The sequence below is a fragment of the Chiroxiphia lanceolata genome, chromosome 3 (assembly GCF_009829145.1).
Source record: "Chiroxiphia lanceolata isolate bChiLan1 chromosome 3, bChiLan1.pri, whole genome shotgun sequence".
NCBI classification, from domain to species: Eukaryota; Metazoa; Chordata; class Aves; order Passeriformes; family Pipridae; genus Chiroxiphia; species Chiroxiphia lanceolata.
This window is the reverse complement of record NC_045639.1, coordinates 59208483-59225403: the sequence shown is the minus strand read 5'-3', so window position 1 is coordinate 59225403 and position 16921 is coordinate 59208483. Positions and strand designations below refer to the sequence as shown.

The following is a 16921-nucleotide window of genomic DNA, read 5'->3' as shown; positions in this document are numbered from 1 at the left end:
GAGATTTGGGCTCCAGGCAGCAGATGTTGTTGGCTGTATATGACACGCAAATTATAACCGTGCATCTCAACCCAGATTATTTAACCACAATAGAGCCTTTGCAGATTCCAACAATCTCTCGGTACTTAATCCCTTGCATTTTCTATATGTTGTAAATTTTAACTGAATAGTGTACTTTCAAAGGCATGGAAATGCTTTGAAAGTACTTATCTGCAATTTGAAATACCTGTATGTCTCCTAGACCTGGCCTTCACTTGCTAGGCAAATGCATCTGTCAGATAAAATTGCCTCACTGTGGCTTTATCATACACAATTTCTACATGCTGGAGCTGAGATGGTGTCTGTTCCTTCCCATTTTCTGTTTGAAAGCGTTTGAGCTTTCAAGTCAAGAAAGAGGTCAAAAAACAAGCACTGGCCTCAAAGATTTCTCAGATCAGCCTGGCAAACACATATCAGTTTTTGTAACCCTCAAGAAAGTAGACATCATTCTCATTAATTGTACATTAGCCCAACTCAAATGACTAGGAACCCATTTACAGCCAGGTCAACAGGAAAGCAGATTTCAACAGGAGGCCAAGACTGAATGTGTGACCCTGCTCTAAGGGTCGTTAAATGTGTGTTTGAAACACCCAAGTAAAGTTCAAGTAACATTTTCTTTTCAGGGTTTCTCCCCTGGTTTTAAACCTATGTCATCAAAAGCAGAATAGCGCTAAGATGATCTTCAAGGAAAGGAATAATGCTGCAATAACATAGTCAAGCTTGCTGCTCCAGCAATGAATGCTTATTTCACGCTGCTCTCCCAGTGAGTAATGTTTTAAATAAACAAATACTCCAGGGAAGTTGCTATTAGTACAATTGTAGGGTTGTATCCTTGTGGCAACAGGAGTACAGTTTGTTTGCAAGGCAAGTTTGAGCCAAGGTGCAAAAGCACATAAAGTCTGTTAATAAATAATGGACTGTGTGCATGTGGGTTTTACAGTGTGGCTTAAAAAAATCAATCCCTTCAAAGAACAATAATATGCAAGTGCTATCGAAACAAAACAAAAGAAAATGGAGAGATTTAATTTCTAGTCCCTTGGAATGACAAACATTCTGTTCTTCTCTGAAGAGAATGGGAACTGTGCAAGTGTGATGGCAGCAGCAGAGGTACCTTAGCTGTATAGTGACATGCCTTTGTGTCCTTCCGCTTATGTTGTTCAGCACAGGTAGAGGCAATAATATTAGAATTTGCTCATGATTTATGATACCTTGGATATCTTTCCTATATCTGAAGACTATTACATAGTAAAGGGGACAGATTCTCAGCAGGACTCAGGCATGTTGGTATTTCATGGATTTGATGATGTCGTACCATACAGAGGTCTAGAGCCTATAATTATCTTGGGTTTATGAGTTAGCATCAGAAAATACCTACATATTAATCTTCCCAATGTAAGGACACAATAGACTAGAATGAGGAAGGATAGCCAGGGGCCTCATAATTTTGCTGTACGAAGCTCACAGCAGTTCTTAACTTGACTGAAAAGGGAGTAATTAATTTCACAGAATGGAAGGTAGATTAGGTCAATGGCCTTAATGGACAGGACCTCTTTCTAAAAAATACACCCCATGCCCACCAGGGCGGTCTGTGACAATGCCAGCGCATATTGGCAGAAAACACTACTTTGCTCAACTTACTGTGTAATGCCAAGCTGGGCATGTCATCCCAGCACTTAATAATGTAAGTAAATCATTACAAAGAGTTAGAAAAATGAAACACTTACTTGGTCCAAGACCTATGGAAAATGCAGCAACATAAACAAGCAGGCTGGCCAGTGAGAGCCATTTCAAGACAACAGGAACCTCCCCACTTTCCATGTGAGACCCTGCTGTGCTTTTGCCTCCTGGCAGTGCAGTCCTGTTCAGTTCTCCTGTCCTGGCAACATCTGGGCTTTTCTGTGCATCAAATGATGATCTTTCTGTTGAAGCCAAGCTAGCAAAGAGGTCCTTAAGACTCCCATTGGTGATAGTGAAGTTTCCTGGTCTCTGGAGAAAGAAATCCTCTGGAGATTGTCTTCTACAGACATTGGTGAAATTCACATGTATGTTACGGTTCACTAAGCCCATAGTGACCAATGATACTGCCATAACAGAAGAACCAATACACAGAAAAGTTTTACTTCCAATTTGATCCACAAAAACTGTGGCTGGGACTGTACTAACGACTTTTACTACTCCAACTCCAGTAGAAGCCAAGCTGGCAGCTTCATTGCTCTGGAATCCAACTGACTTCAAAACAGTCGATGCGTAAAATAAAATGTTGGGTTGCCCAGTTGTTTGCACAAAAAAGACTAGAGTGAGTCCTACCAACATTCGGGCTCTCATATTGTTTTTTGAACGAAACAGGTCCAAGAGACTATACTGATGTTCATCTTTCAGGGAAGACTTGATCACAGTAAGTTCTTTAGTAGCATCTGATGTTTCCCGTAGCCTCTCCAGTACTTTTCTTGCAGCTTCATCATTATTTTTCATGACAAGAAACCGAGGACTTGGAGGAAGGAAATACATGGCAATAGCTTGCAAAGCACCTAATGGAATCACAAGGCCAAACATGTACTTCCAGCCATGAGATATGCTGGCAAATGCATAATTTGAAATATAGGCAAAGAGAATGCCTATCACAATCATGAGTTCATTTAATGATACGAGGAGGCCTCTTCTGTGCTGTGGGGCAATCTCAGCAATATAGACACACGTCGCAATTGATGATAATGATATGGAAATACCTATGGCAATCCGTCCCACAATAAGTATCTCATATGATTCATAGGGCAGTAAAATCAGACTCCCCAACACAAGTAAAGAAGATGCAATAATAATAGCAAGTCTCCTTCCAAATCTGTCTATCAGAAATCCACCAGTAAGGGATGCAAATAGGGCCCCAAAAAGCAGAGAACTTACAACGATTTCCTGCTCTTTGCAAGAGAGTGCTAATATGCTGTTTATCTGAAGAAGAGCTCCAGAGATAAGGCCCAACTCATAACCCATCAGAAGTCCACTTATGGCAGCAATAGCAGAAGATAGAAAGGTAAATGTTCCACAACCTGAAATAAGAGAATAAAACACAAAAACTTGAAAGAGTGACTTCTGTAACATTATGACAATTAATAATAACTTTATTTGATATACCAGTTTAAAAAATCTATTTATAACTTCTAGGCAAAGCACTTAAGTTCCATACATATCCAGCAGCAGTGGTGACATAAAAAACTATTTCGGGGGGGAAAAAAAGGAATTATATAAAGTCCTCTTTAATTTTAATGCTTTTGGGTACCTTATCTGCCTGATCTGAAGTCAATAAAGTTTTGATCAGGTCCTGAATAATCAAACCTTCTGCTTCAGAATATCATTGTAAAAAGCAACATTTATATTACAGCCTTTTGGTAAGAAAGTAATTTTTGCCTTGAGATATTTTCAGTGGTTTTCCTGTACTGAATTGAAGAAGTCTCATCCACCCAACTACTGTACCATGGGCACGGAAAGCAGTAATTTCCCAGCCAAACTGCTTCAACCTTGACTTGAATAAGTAACAAGTATTCCCTCACCACTTCTTAATTCCTTTGTTTCACCTGAGGATGCTGTGAAGGCTGCTGGTACAAGTGTTTTTATTTTGTCAATGGAGACTTATTCAATGAGCACCAGTTTGATCAGATATATGGGATATTCTAGGGAAACCAATCTATGAGATACAAACTCATGAACTTTCTGAGCTTTGCTCATCTCTAATCTCAAATTCTTCGGAATATCAGGATCAAATATTTTGCATAGTTTATGACAGCTATAATGTCAGGAATAAGAAACAGATGGTGAAAACATACACCAAATGGAGATTATATGCCTTTGAATGTCCACTTTAAAACAAACTCATTTTATACAACTGTGATTCATTGTTTATTGTTACAAGATAGACTTGACTGATCATATTCTACTAACTGTGAAGCCTTTTGCACCCTAAACCTTGAGGAATATATCAGTTTGTTATTATTGGCCTTGTTCTTTCTCCCAGCATGATTTTCCTCTCATCATGATGTTGGCTGCCACACAACTAGGAAAAGAGTAAATTGACTTCTGACTTCCACTTAGTTAGAGAAGTAGGATGTGTCTGAGGAGAAGTAGCTTTTGCAGCATAACAGAGTCCGTATTTTAGTTAATTATCCTGGAACAAGTACTTTCCAGCCAAGCCGGAAAGTGGTATATGGTCTAATTGAAAATGACACATATAGTTTGTTTATTTTTAACTTATTTTTCTAAGGCATTAGGGCTCTTTGATCATGTGCACTGCCTGGAGTTCCTTGCCAGTAACTTTTGAGCACATTGGCAAGGATCAGTCCCGTTTGACAAGAGGATATTACATTTCGAAAGCAAATCATGAAAAGAGAGGAGGAGAGTAGCCTTAGCAGTACATCTGCACTACTAAAATAAACACTGCCAGAGCCCAGGCCCAGACCCTGGCATGTGGCCACATACCCTACCAAATTTCTGGCATAATCCCTGGGCCTGGTTATGCCCCAAGCCACCTCATGCTCCCCTAGCAATTCCTAGAAGCAGTGTGAGCCCAGCATCCCACCCTGCAGCTGCTCCACAGGCAGATGGGTTATTTTGGAGAGTAGCACAGTATAACTGTGTGACTATAAGTGGTGCCTCCAGGATCAGAGGAGATGTGTAAGCCCATTAAGTCTATTTTAATAAGTATCACATATTAGTTCTCCTAACTTTGAGCCAAGCAGAAGCCAAACAGCAGCCGCCCTGAGATACTGAGCACACCCAATGCACCTCAACTCACTCTGACACTGAACTGGTGTGACTCGCAAACCAAAGATAGATAAGAGATAGGAGAGAAGCACGTGGTTTGTCGTGATGGGCCATAAGGACATAGGGGAAATGGGAGTATTGTGAAAAGTCTTTCAGAAGGTGAGAGTGGAGGGCAGATGAAGGTGGGACATCTTGAAGAAAATACCAGAAACAAATTTGCAAAATGCTCCAGTGATGGAACAATCTTTTTTTATATCAGTGTTGTCCATATCTGTATCATGTCTAAAGCTTTTTCTTCATTTATATCTGCAGTATCTGAGATCAGTTCACTTATTTTAGATAGAGGTTAGTGCATGGGTTAGAGAAAGGTCCTGCTGTCCTTACTTCACACATTGAACAGTAATTCAGCAGAAGTACTTCTAACTCCAGCTAAGCTGCTTTGTATTACATGTGCTCCATCCTCCAATGCACACATGCAATATTTGTTTTATCACTGCAAAACTAATTTCTCCTTCCCCTTTATAGTCTTGACTTGCCTGCTTGCTGTATATTATTAGATGTAGAAAATATACCCGTCCAATGAACCCTGTTTGGAAATCAGGGCTGATAACAACACAGTGTTATGCTGAAGGAAAGATCTTGGGTATCAGAAGTGAAACAGCTAATTTGATCACAACTCTGCCCGAACTACTGTTCAGTGATGGTGTTTGTGCTTTCTTGGATATCTTTGTATTGTACGTCACTGAGCCACATAGATTTAACATAAGATTTTGCCTCAATTTGCATATTATGAAGGGAAAAGAGACCATTGTGGTCATCCAGTCTGACACTCATGAACAGCATAACATAATCCTTCAGACACGCTTAAAAGACACTTTATTTGAACTAGGTGACTTAAGATATTCAGCTTTGATTTAAAAATTGCTACTGATTGAAAACCAATGGCTTTATGTCATAAATTGTCTCATTGCTTTCACTGTAAATTATTTCTAGACTTAATTTCTGCAACTTCAACTTCCAGCCGTTAGATCCCATTCTCCATTTCCTTGTACTTTTCTGTGATTGCTAAGTACAAAGTTATAGCATGTCATTGAGTCATCCCACAGACATCTCCTTTATTAGCTACTTAACCTGTGAGGCTTTACAAGTTTACCAACCCTTAAGTATTCAAAACCTTGTTCTCTGAACTTTACCCAGATCATCAGCTTCTTCAGTAAATTCTGATTTGGAACCAGTGCTCCTGCAGTGGTTGCACAGTGCCAGATAGGAATTTGACATAATTATCCCACTCCTGGTGGACATTTCCCTGCTTGTCTAAGGATTGTCACAGCCATGTAAAGGAGCTCATCTTCTGGTTATCCTACAGGAAAACCAACTTCTGTACTGACTGGGTTCTTTCCAAAGCACTGCCTTTCCTTTAAACAGGGCCTGCCTTTTTGCATCCTAGCGAGGAATGCAAATCACTTTACATTTGTCTGTATTAAAATACATAGAATGGGTTAAACTTACCTAACTGTGAGAGATCTGCAGCATCCCTAGATTTCTTTTTTAACCAGTTGCAAAAAATAGGCGCTTCTAGATGTCTGAATTAAGCTGGATGCCTGTTCTCTCCATTGTCTATAAAAGGCAACTGTGCAGCTTGCTCAGATGCAGATGTCTAAAGTTAGCAGAGAGGAACCCCACACAGCACATTCACTCGCAGTCAGCAGGCCAAACCATTCAGATTGCATTCAACCAGTGAAATATCCCATTTATTAATCACCCATCACCTGTATCACCCACAAATAATCTGTTATTATCTTCTTCAAGCAATTGAGAAAAAATGTTTAGTGACAGAGGGACAAAAACTGAGTTTAAGGCTCTCCAGCAGAAACACAGCAGCATGGACAGTGCTCCCTATTGATAGTTTGAAGTCTGTGTCCTGCATAGCTTTTAATTCTTTAAATGTGCGAGCGTCATGTTTGCATGGTTGCAGTTTCTGCATGACAGCGCCAAGTCAAATATCTCAAGAGAGATATTTGAACCATCAGCATGGTTCTTTGCAATGCAGACTGTGCTCTCCTCAGTCTGTGGTCTTCAGATCACAGCAACCAAGATGATTATTTGTTTTTAATCTGAGAGGCTGTACAAGTTGGATGTGGAGCTTGGACACCTGGGAATTTGACAGGGAAGCATTCAAGCCCATATATTTCTTGCTTCTCCAAGTAGAGCAACTTGATCAATGTCTTAATGTTTCATTAGTTTGTTTTAACTTGGTCAGTTGGTATCATTCTTCATGTGTCCAATGACACTTGCCAACAGTTGTATAGAAATGGTGGAGGGCTGTAACCAGAGCACCTCTGAGTGAAAAGCAGATCCTGATGTGATGCAGGGGGAAACATGTCATTCTTCATTGGCAACAGCAAACTCAGCAGTTAACTCAGTATCTCTTGTCCCTCACAGCCACTGTTCTGCTGAGAAACGTCCTTATATCATTTTGAGGTTTTGTTTTAACTGATGTACCCAACACTCGCCTGCTCTCAACTGCCTGCTGAGTTAAACCCTGATTCTGCTCAGTCTTCCTTCATGGCCCTCCTCTAGGCAAAATTGCCTCTGACTTCAGCATGTGTTTTCCTTTAACTTTTCCAGATAAAGCACGTTGCAGTAGCTGTATTCACAATCCTTTTAAGTGTCACTTCTAATGATGTTGCTGGCAGTTCTTAGGCATTCCTTTTTTTTTTTTTTTAAAAAAAGCTTCTTAAAATATATATATATTTCTCTTATTTTTATGAGATGCCTGCAAAATACATGGCAGTGTGCAGCCTAGGGGAATAAAATATTTTAATGATGGCTTCCAGAGAATTTTCTCCTCCTGTCTGCCACAAACTCCATGGCAAATGAGTGTGTGGCTGGTATGTGACAAGTGATTCGAAACTCTATTCTCTAGTTTCCCCATGTAAACAAAGTGGTTTCTCACAACTGTTACTCAAGTCAAAAGCAGCACTACTTGGCAAACAAAACCTATCTTTAAGAACATTCACTGGAAATGTTTATGCTTGGTTCCTGAAAAGGAGACCAAGGGCAGTTGTAGTATGGCATAGTGTACTGCTGATGAGGCTGGATGGGGCCAAGCAGTAAGGGTGTGCCCCTTTACTTATTTTCAGTCAGATATCTGGGAAAATAAAGTCCTTCCAAAGGCACAATATTTGATCTGTGCATGTATTTTATGGGCATTATGGATAAATGATCAGTGCCAGGGAAGATCTGCAATCAAGCTGAGCTGGGAAACACCACTCTTCACCCACCCCGTGTGAGGGAGAGGTATGGGAAAGGTGCCTGGGAGCCCCTTCCAGCTCAGTTTTGCAGTAGTACACTCCAAGTTAGGCCAGACACTGATATTTCTGTGATGTAGTTTTTCTTTCTTTTCTCTCAAGAGATCATGCAGTGTGCATACAGAAAACTACTGAGCTGGAGAGGAGGGGAGATTACTTTATGTAACCTGTGCAAATACTTCTATTTTGATAGGAGGGGACTCGACAATCTCTTCCACCATTATACTTTCTTCTGTTTACTTTGATTTAATCTAAGGTGAAAAATGCCTCAGTTTGGTAGGGAAGGTCAGTTTTCTGGAAGGTCAAATATGTGTTCTTTAAATCCGTAGAAATTCTTTGATCTATTTAGACATTTGGAAGGTGAAATCAAGCTCTGGTTAATACCATTAACCAGAGGTTAATGTCAACCACTGGTTAATAAACTCAGATTAGAAAACCACAATGAGTTGAGTGCATTGCATAGATATGAATCCACAGCATGGAATCTCCTTTTTTCCATAGAACAAGGTATCTATTTTTGTCAGTGGTAGATCTTAAAACATCTTACAACTGTATCTGAAATTTTTAAGCTATCTTTAACAACATATTTCTTTTCCATCTGAGTACTGTCTGACATACAAAAACTGTCTTTCCAGGAAAATAGTACTTAAAATTTCCCACATTGTCTTTAAAGAAGATTTTGCTAAAGTTTATAGCACGTGGATCACATTTTTTAGGATAAATATTTATGGCATGTATTGGGCATTGCTGCATAATTAAATTCTGGGTTTGCTTCTCATAAGGTGATTATCCTATTTTCATATTATCATGGTCTCTGTTGCACTGTTACAGCCACTTTCTCTGTCTCATCCACTTGTCTGGTATAAAGAGACACATTACTCTCTTTCTCTAGTCCAAGGCCTGAGCTTTCTTTAGATCCAGTAGCTGCTCAATAGGTGCATTTCTCCTATTAGCTAGGACACATCTGATCTAAGTGACCATCTAGAAATCTGGCATGGGATCTAAAACAGTTGGCCAACAAGACCCCATGGGATGAAACAAATGATGGCTTTGGGACAAAGCTGTGTTGCAAACAGAGCTGGAAAATCTCAGAAAACATTAACTTTACCCAAAAATAGTAAGGGTCATGTGGGATCACAACCATTTGACAACCCAAGTGTGAAAGGCAAACTCAAAACAAATATTTTGTAAATTGAACTAAAAAAGAAGGCAGAAGAAAACTAACGTATCACACATTTTCACACATCTAAATTCCTCTGATGGTGGGAAGCATTGTATACTTTGTACAGCATAAGCGTGATGAATGTACTTTGTGAATAATATTCAATTCCATGAACAGAAGCCCCTGGCAGTGATGGAAAGACAGGGGATGCACATGCTGGACAGACCCACCTTGACCATGTCCTCTCTTACTGCTCTGCCATGTATTTTTATTATGTCGACAGACAGCCTGACCCTTCATTAAATGGCATTTGGGCTTTGTTTTGTTAGTTCTCTGTGAGAATCGACAAGTTCTTTTAATTCCTAGCTAGGTGATTATAAATTCCTCAGGTTACTGATTTAATTTTTCAGGGTAATGCCAAGTGACTAATTTGCACATACTCTTCTAATCTTAGCCTTTGTGCTGCAGAAACTTTGCTGTTTATTGTAACTGCTATGCTTCCCTTTCACAAGGCTATCTGCATTGCTCCTCTCAGTCCCTAAGGTAATGTTAAATATTTCTGCACATCTCCTGGCTTTCTGTTCTTGATTAACCTCTGCTTCCAGGCATCAGGAGATGTTGCTTGCTGATCATTATTACACTTCAACAAAGCAGTTGTGCCTATGGTATCTGAACATTCATGGGCTAGTTAGTTCATTCAGTACTAAGTGAACAAAACCTACTTGGGACAGTAATTTCCGGCTTATGACCGTGTTGTGCTGTTTGGGTACAGCTGCCTTGTGGGTGAGAAATGTCATAATTATGGGGCATTTTCCCCTTGATCTTATCATCAGTGAAAGAATCTAAAGATGCAAACCCATGCTGTAGCTTAGAAAAGGGGGCTGGATAGGACAGCAAAGATGAACAGCTATAAAATTCAGCTTCCAGACTAAAAAATTTTCTGCAGAAGAAATGCTACAGTTGATGTTTGAGGGCATCAGCACAGAAACCCTGTTTCTTCCTGAAATGCTAAGGAAGTAAAACCAGGAGGTAGACCCTGTCTCTCCCCCTTGTACTGTCTCCCTTCATGAGTAGGTGCAGTGTTTACCTGGCCCCCCTCCACTCACTTTGGTGAAAAGGGCTGAATTGCCCCCAAGCATGCAAAGACCAGAGCACCGTTATCTGAGATGGCACCGGGTTCTCCTATTTTTCAGGTGACTGATCTTCATAAAGGAAAAGGATTTACACAACAGACAGCACATGCACAAGCAGGAGGACCGAGGCCTTTTAGGGAAAGTAACACATAAACCTTCATTCAAAATTCAAGCTGGCAGTCCCTTTCCTTACTCATATGTTCCCCTCTTGCACTTTCAGAAACTGAGACAGCATATCCTGAGAGTCCCTTGGCTTCATGGGGCCGTTCTCCCCCAGCCCCGAGCACTAGCTAGGTGAGCAGCTGCTGCTGGCCAACAGCTGGCATTCAGCTCCTGCCGCCTTACCTGTTGCAGCTGGGAGCTGGCGGCAGCTGCTGCCCTGGCTGCTCTCCTCATCCTCCCCTGCTCTCATTGTCTGGCTCTGTTGGCTGAGGTCCTCCGTGCTCTGCCCAGCTACCATCGCCACCCCCTTTGCACCTTGGGCAGGAGCACTTCACAGGGCAGCGATCCTTCCCCGGCCGGCCAGGAAAGTGCAGGTTGTTTTCCTCATGGCAACAAGTTGCTGAAGCTGGCTGAAACCAAATGCAAACCACAAAGTGGTTTGTGAACAACTTTGTTGCTATTTCAGAAGGCTTTGCCCTTTGCATTGACACAGGCTGTTGCTATTCTGGGGAGCCTATTGCAGGCGAGGGGAGGGCCCTCTCTCGGAAGTGGTGGTTTTGCCTTTTAACAAATATTTGGAGACATCAGACTTTCAGGCACAGCTCAGTGTACATTCCTTACCCACTCACTTATAAGATCGCTCTCTCTCTCCCTCTCTGCCTTTTCCTCCTCTCTCTGCTGTTCATACGCACCGGGTTTTAGCAGAGAAGGCACACTGAAGGGGAGGGTTTGAAGTATTTGCTATGTCAGCTAAAGTTAGGGCACCAAGCACACACGCACAGCATCGCTTCATTCTTGTCAGTTATGAGCAAGTTATGGTGAGAAATAGTGGAGAGGAAGAAACCATGGCAGCCCTTTGCAGTCTGTGACAGTAGGAATCAGGACTTTTCATGGCAAAGACGTACGTGATAAGCAAATGAAAGGCAAGCCACTCTCTCTTCCATGACAATTATTTGTGGGAAAACTGATACTGTCTCAGCTATATTCAGTCAAAGGCTTGATTTTGACAGCTGCTGGGAGTCACTCCATCCCTATTGGTTCTGTAGATGCAGTGGCCAGAGGCAGGATGGCAGCAGCAGGCAAAGCTTACAGAGGGTGCAGGTGAGCTGCATACAGAGGCTACTTGCCCCGCTCTGTCCTAGTCCTGGCGGGAGAGCCTCCAAATCCTCTCAGCAGACCCACTGGTCTCATGAAGCAAATTGTCCAAGCTATCCCCAGTGGGAATCGCTGTTGTATAATTTGGCAGTGCTGCAGGCTTCTTGTTTGTGCTGTCTTTCATTACTTGCTGTTTTGTCTTGGTTGTTTTCATTTTAAATACACTAATGCTTGCAGACAGTGTGGGAGGGAAGGGTAGAGGTGGAAAGTTGGTAGCTTTTGCAGTATTTCCAGAAAGGAGAATTCCTAAAAACTTCTTCCTTAAGTAGAGCAGGCATAATACACCCTTTATCAATGTTTGCTTAATAAGAAAAATTTGACAAAAGATATTATAACTGCTCCATCTGACAGCTGCCTCACTGTCAGCTTCAGAAACTGGAGTGCCAGTGTTGCCACGGGGGCACTGCTTCCAGTGGGGAGTTTGGTTTTTGGCAGTGCTTTTGACATGTAGTTGAATGAGTCAGTCTAGCTCTGTTCTCATGTATAACATATTTTCCATGTAAGATGTCCTCCCGTCAGGCAGTGTGGGATGCTATCAAGGCTGTTAACAATTTCTTGCCACATCCAGGGAGGTGTCGTTTCTTCATGGCATAAGTGCAAAAAGTAATGTTACCTTTTAAGAAATTATTTGTATGTTTTTGGAAGAAAATGAGAGGCTGTTTAGGCTGGGAAGGAAATATTTTCACAGATTAAACTCAGCTGTGATAAGATTCTTCTGTTAAAATGTGGCGTGTAACTGACCTCCTCTAACAGCCCACACCTCATATAACCCACAGCTCTGCTCAGTGGGAGCTCTGTGGAAACTCAGCTAACTCCATAGGTACATGATTGTTGCCACTTCCCAAATGCCTTTATGTGTTATAGTCCTGGAGATGTCAGAAAACTGCAGAGGTGCCTGTGGCACCTTGACAGTGACAAAAGTTGTGCTTCCAGACGTGTGGCCCTGGAGGACACTTTGAGGTTCACTCCTCCTGCTGAATCACTCATCAGCCACAGGATATTACCGATTTTGATGAAAGAGATGTAATGCAATTGCAGCCCTTTCTGGTCGAAAACTCCCTAAACTAAATGCCATCTTCCAACTAAATTTGCTGATTGTATATATCTGCTGGCACATATGTACTTTAGGAGTATTTAAAAGCTTGTCAGGAACTGCACTTTCCCCTGAACAAGAAGCATACTACCCCCAGGAGTAAGTAATAAAAAGAAAAGGCTGCATTACATTGAGTTCACAAATCTTACAATGAACAGATTTTATGAAATTAATGTTAAGCGAATACAAAGGTGAATTTCACTAATTTTTTTTAATAGAAAAAAAAAGGTGTTTCAGACAAACAGTGGAATTTCTTTTAGCTGTTTACCCCTGGAGTTTAGTACTACCTATATTCCCCTCAGAAACCAGAGCCTAGACTGATTTTTAAATGTTTACCTACTTGTTTACTCAGAAATCCAGCCAAATAATCCATTTTTCCTTTCTAGTTCTGCCTTTATTTCATGGTAGCAATGCCAGCTGCAACACAGCAATGGTTTAACTTTGCCCTGTGGTAACTTCAAGAGGTATGTACCTAGCTTGCACAGAGAGTAAAGCAGCCAGTACACAGTACAAACCATAATGGTCATACAGAAAATGAAGGAAGACATCATTATTCTGGGGACTTGTGTTTGGGCTGTCCAGAGGGCAGTGCACCTTGCTATGCTGAGCTGCAGGTGCTGCAGAGGTACCGGGGAGGTTCCTGGTCTTCAACCTGCTCCCTCAGTTACACCTAAGCCAAAAACATAGTATTGGTGTTATATGGTCTCAGGGAAAAATGTTCCCAGTAAGGGGAAATGTGAAATATTTTATCCTGAGATCTGTTGCTTTCATGGTGTAGTTATGAGGGATGTGCTGTGGTGTCATCAGTAGCCAGCAGATAGTGAAAAGCCACAGCTCAGCTGGTGCAAGAATCTGTTATCAAAACTGTGGCAAAAATCTGAGGAGCTGATGTTATTGGTGTTAACTGGAACCCAGAAAAGGAAGGAACTGGAAAAAAGCTGGTTCCATCCAATGAAAGCAAACAGAGAGAGAGAAAGCAAACAGCCTGTGCTGGTTCTGCAGTCCAGCCAATTGTAGAGGGATCTCGTGAAATACAGTGACTGTGAAACCCTTGCTGGCAGCCACAGGGTCCTGATTCCACAGCCCTATACGCCCTCCACTTCCCACCAGAAATAAATAGTCAAGCAAACAAGAAAAACTCCAGTAGGACAAACGTGACCGGGATAAGGAGGAAGAAAAGAAAGTGTGCTTCAATGCTTTTCAGTTCTCTGTTCTTTTCCTGTAACTGCCTTGCGTGTGCACAGTGCTCAAACAATCGCTTGCCTGGGGCTGTGTGCCAAGAACAAGGTGTCCATCTGATCAGGGGCAAGGGGGTTGCTGGAGCATTGGCAGGCTAGGACAGGACTGCACCTGCTCTGCCCCTCTCATGGCTACCCAGAAAGGGAGTCCTACTGGAACCAAGAAGCAGGGAGAAATATTCCAGAAGGCAACAAATCGCAAATGCTGGGATGGGCAATGACTTAATAATGGTCTGAAGGGTGGAAGCCCTGGCTCCTCAGCTATGCCATGGGAGGCTGCGCAGGAGGACACACATTTCAGGAGAAATAAGACTAGAAAAGATTTAAAAGCCCAAAGCAGGAGAGGGTGAGGAGACAAGTAAGGGGTATGAGTGCAACACTGTCATGAGATTACCCTGTCAGTGTTATCCACATGTGGCTGGCAAGAAATCATCTTTTCTGGTATTTTCTCAATTCCTTGCTTTCAAAACTGACCAAACACTTTATTCTTAGGAACATGATTAGACTAGAAAAAAGAGAAGATATTTGTATTAAATTGCTGAATAATCTGGGAAACCTGTGAGGGTGATATGGGGATTTCTTTTGAAATATCTGGTCGTGAATTGTATTTGTTTGTGTTTACAGTGATCTAATAACTCAAATTTGGGACTGTGGAGAGATGGGGAAGTTGGAGTTAAGCCAGTAGAAATTAATTAAGACTTGAAGGGTTTTCTGAATCAGTTTTCTTAGGCAATTTTTATCAGAGATGGAGTAAAGAAGGTCATCTTATTTTTCTGTACCTTTGATGAGTCTCAAAAAGAAGATAGTGGAAGTCTCCCATTTAATTTATTCTAAAATGTAGAAACAAAGCTTTTCAGCAAAACTGTGGAGAGGATTTTCTTGACATACCAGCTTAAGTTACATTGCCTTCATCTTTGATTGTTGAGCTTTTCTCTCAGAACTAATAGTTCACCATTTGCAGAAGAGGTTCATAAGATAGTTGGCATGCAATAACAGGAGGAAGGCTGGGAGGATGAAAGAAGGAAAGTGACATGGAGAGGAGAGAAAAAAAAAAGAAATTGAAAAACCCCAAAACAAAATATCTTTTATTAAAGATACCATTTATTAAAAAAAAAAAAAGTACCAAACTAAAAAAACAGACATAGCCTTTACCATTAGTGTTGACTCACTGATACACATGAAGGGGAAAATGTGCCAAAATTCCAGTCACAGGGCATTGAGAACCAAATGAAAAAGACAGAGAGTTATCTCAAGAAAGTAAAATGATCCCTCCTTGGGGAACTATGAATATAAAGATAATTGTTATTACTGTTGCGCAGCAGATGAATTGCAATTCAGCTTTGGAAAGATGCTTTTTATAAATGTAAGGTAAGTTTCATATACACGATATTTAAACTATGCCACTTAGTAAGTAAATAAATAATAAAGTCTGATATCATACAGAAAATTCATGACAGAACTGAGAACACAAGTTTTTTTCATTCTGAGTCATGTGATTTCTTACTAAGTAATTCTCTTCTGTTATGTTCTTACTCATTGAGAGCCACTGATTTATACCAATATATTTTTATCTGGCTTTAAAAAAACTCAGATCATAAATACAGTCCAGAGCTCACCACATTTCACAACTCCCTCCAGGGTCCCTCCCAACTCACTGCACAAATGTTTGTTCTTTGGTCTTCTGTTAGCATCTTCTTTAAAAGTACTCTTAAGAAGTACAATGTGGCCTGGGTCAGCAACTTTAAGAATTATGTTTTGGCAGAAACTTGAAATCAAAATGAAGGTAAGAATTGGAGGTTGGAAAATACAGTACAAATAGAATTGAGCAGAAAAAACAAAATAAAAAATAAATTTTACTTCAGGTTTCCACTTTCATGACAGTGTAACCTTTCCAAAAAATAAAAGGAAATGCCTTTTATCTTCTGGGTAACCTGAAGGGCCACTTGTAATAGTCGCTGAATGTCGCTGAACATGGCTGTTCACTAATCACTGATCACTGCTCACTGATCACACTGATCCTATTTGATCCTATTTGCTTCAGATATTTCAAATGTACCTTTTTATTAAACAGATTGTAGAAACAGCAGTTCCCTACATTTAAAAGAAATTCATTCATCTGAAATAAAATTGGGTGGCACTGCACAGTCCCGGGGCAAGGACTGGGCCTGGAGCAGCCAGTTAGTAATGTCACCCACTGCTTGAAATAAGGCAGTTTTTAGGAATTTCCAAATAATGAGCCCAAAATGGAAGCCCTTAAGATCATTGTGCAGTGGAAATGGGGTTTTGCTCTTCTATCAGGGGTTAATTATGCTGATGCTTTTGGTCTGTGTTTGGCCCCACCACCTGTGAAAGTTTTGCTCTTTCCCTGCCAAGTTATGGGAAGACAAGCACTAATAAATGGCAAAGTTGTCCTTGAAGAGAGCTTCTTGTATAAACTCTTTTAATTGGTGTTCTGTGATTGGCTAATTGCCCTCCAGGGTCACTTGAAGGAGAGATTGAGGAGGAGGAGGATGAAGGACGCCGCCAGACTCATTTGGAAAAGACCCCCCGAGTACAGTACGCAGGCGCGAGGAAAGCCACGCACGCGCAGAAGAGATGCACTTATATAACTAAGGAGGTGGGACTGAGGGCCTCTGGCTGGGCGGTGTTGGCCACACCTGGGAGGTTGTGGTCACTCAATTAATTGCATAAAAAGCAGATAGCTCTTTCTTGGAGGAAAGCTAGCTTCACACCAAGGACAACGTTGCCTTTTGGCAGGGACACCTGCCAGTTTGTGAACTTACTGACTCTCCAAGGATGCAGCTTCTGCTATGGGTAATTATGGGCATTCTAGGTCGGTAAGATAACTTTATGGGCAACAGCTGGGTAACTAGGGA

General features: G+C 41.2%; 1 protein-coding gene across 1 annotated transcript in view; it reads right to left on the bottom strand.

The window, feature by feature from the left end:
• Positions 1–11059, bottom strand: part of SLC2A12 (solute carrier family 2 member 12) — a 32566-nt gene extending 21507 nt beyond the window's left edge. The window contains exons 1-2 of the mRNA XM_032683867.1: positions 10743–11059; positions 1764–3083 (exon numbers count right to left, since the gene is read on the bottom strand). Coding sequence (XP_032539758.1) covers positions 1764–3083; positions 10743–10857 — 1435 coding nt within the window. The 5' untranslated portion in view covers positions 10858–11059. The remainder of the gene's footprint in view (positions 1–1763; positions 3084–10742) is intronic.
• Between the last annotated feature and the right edge of the window lie 5862 nt (positions 11060–16921).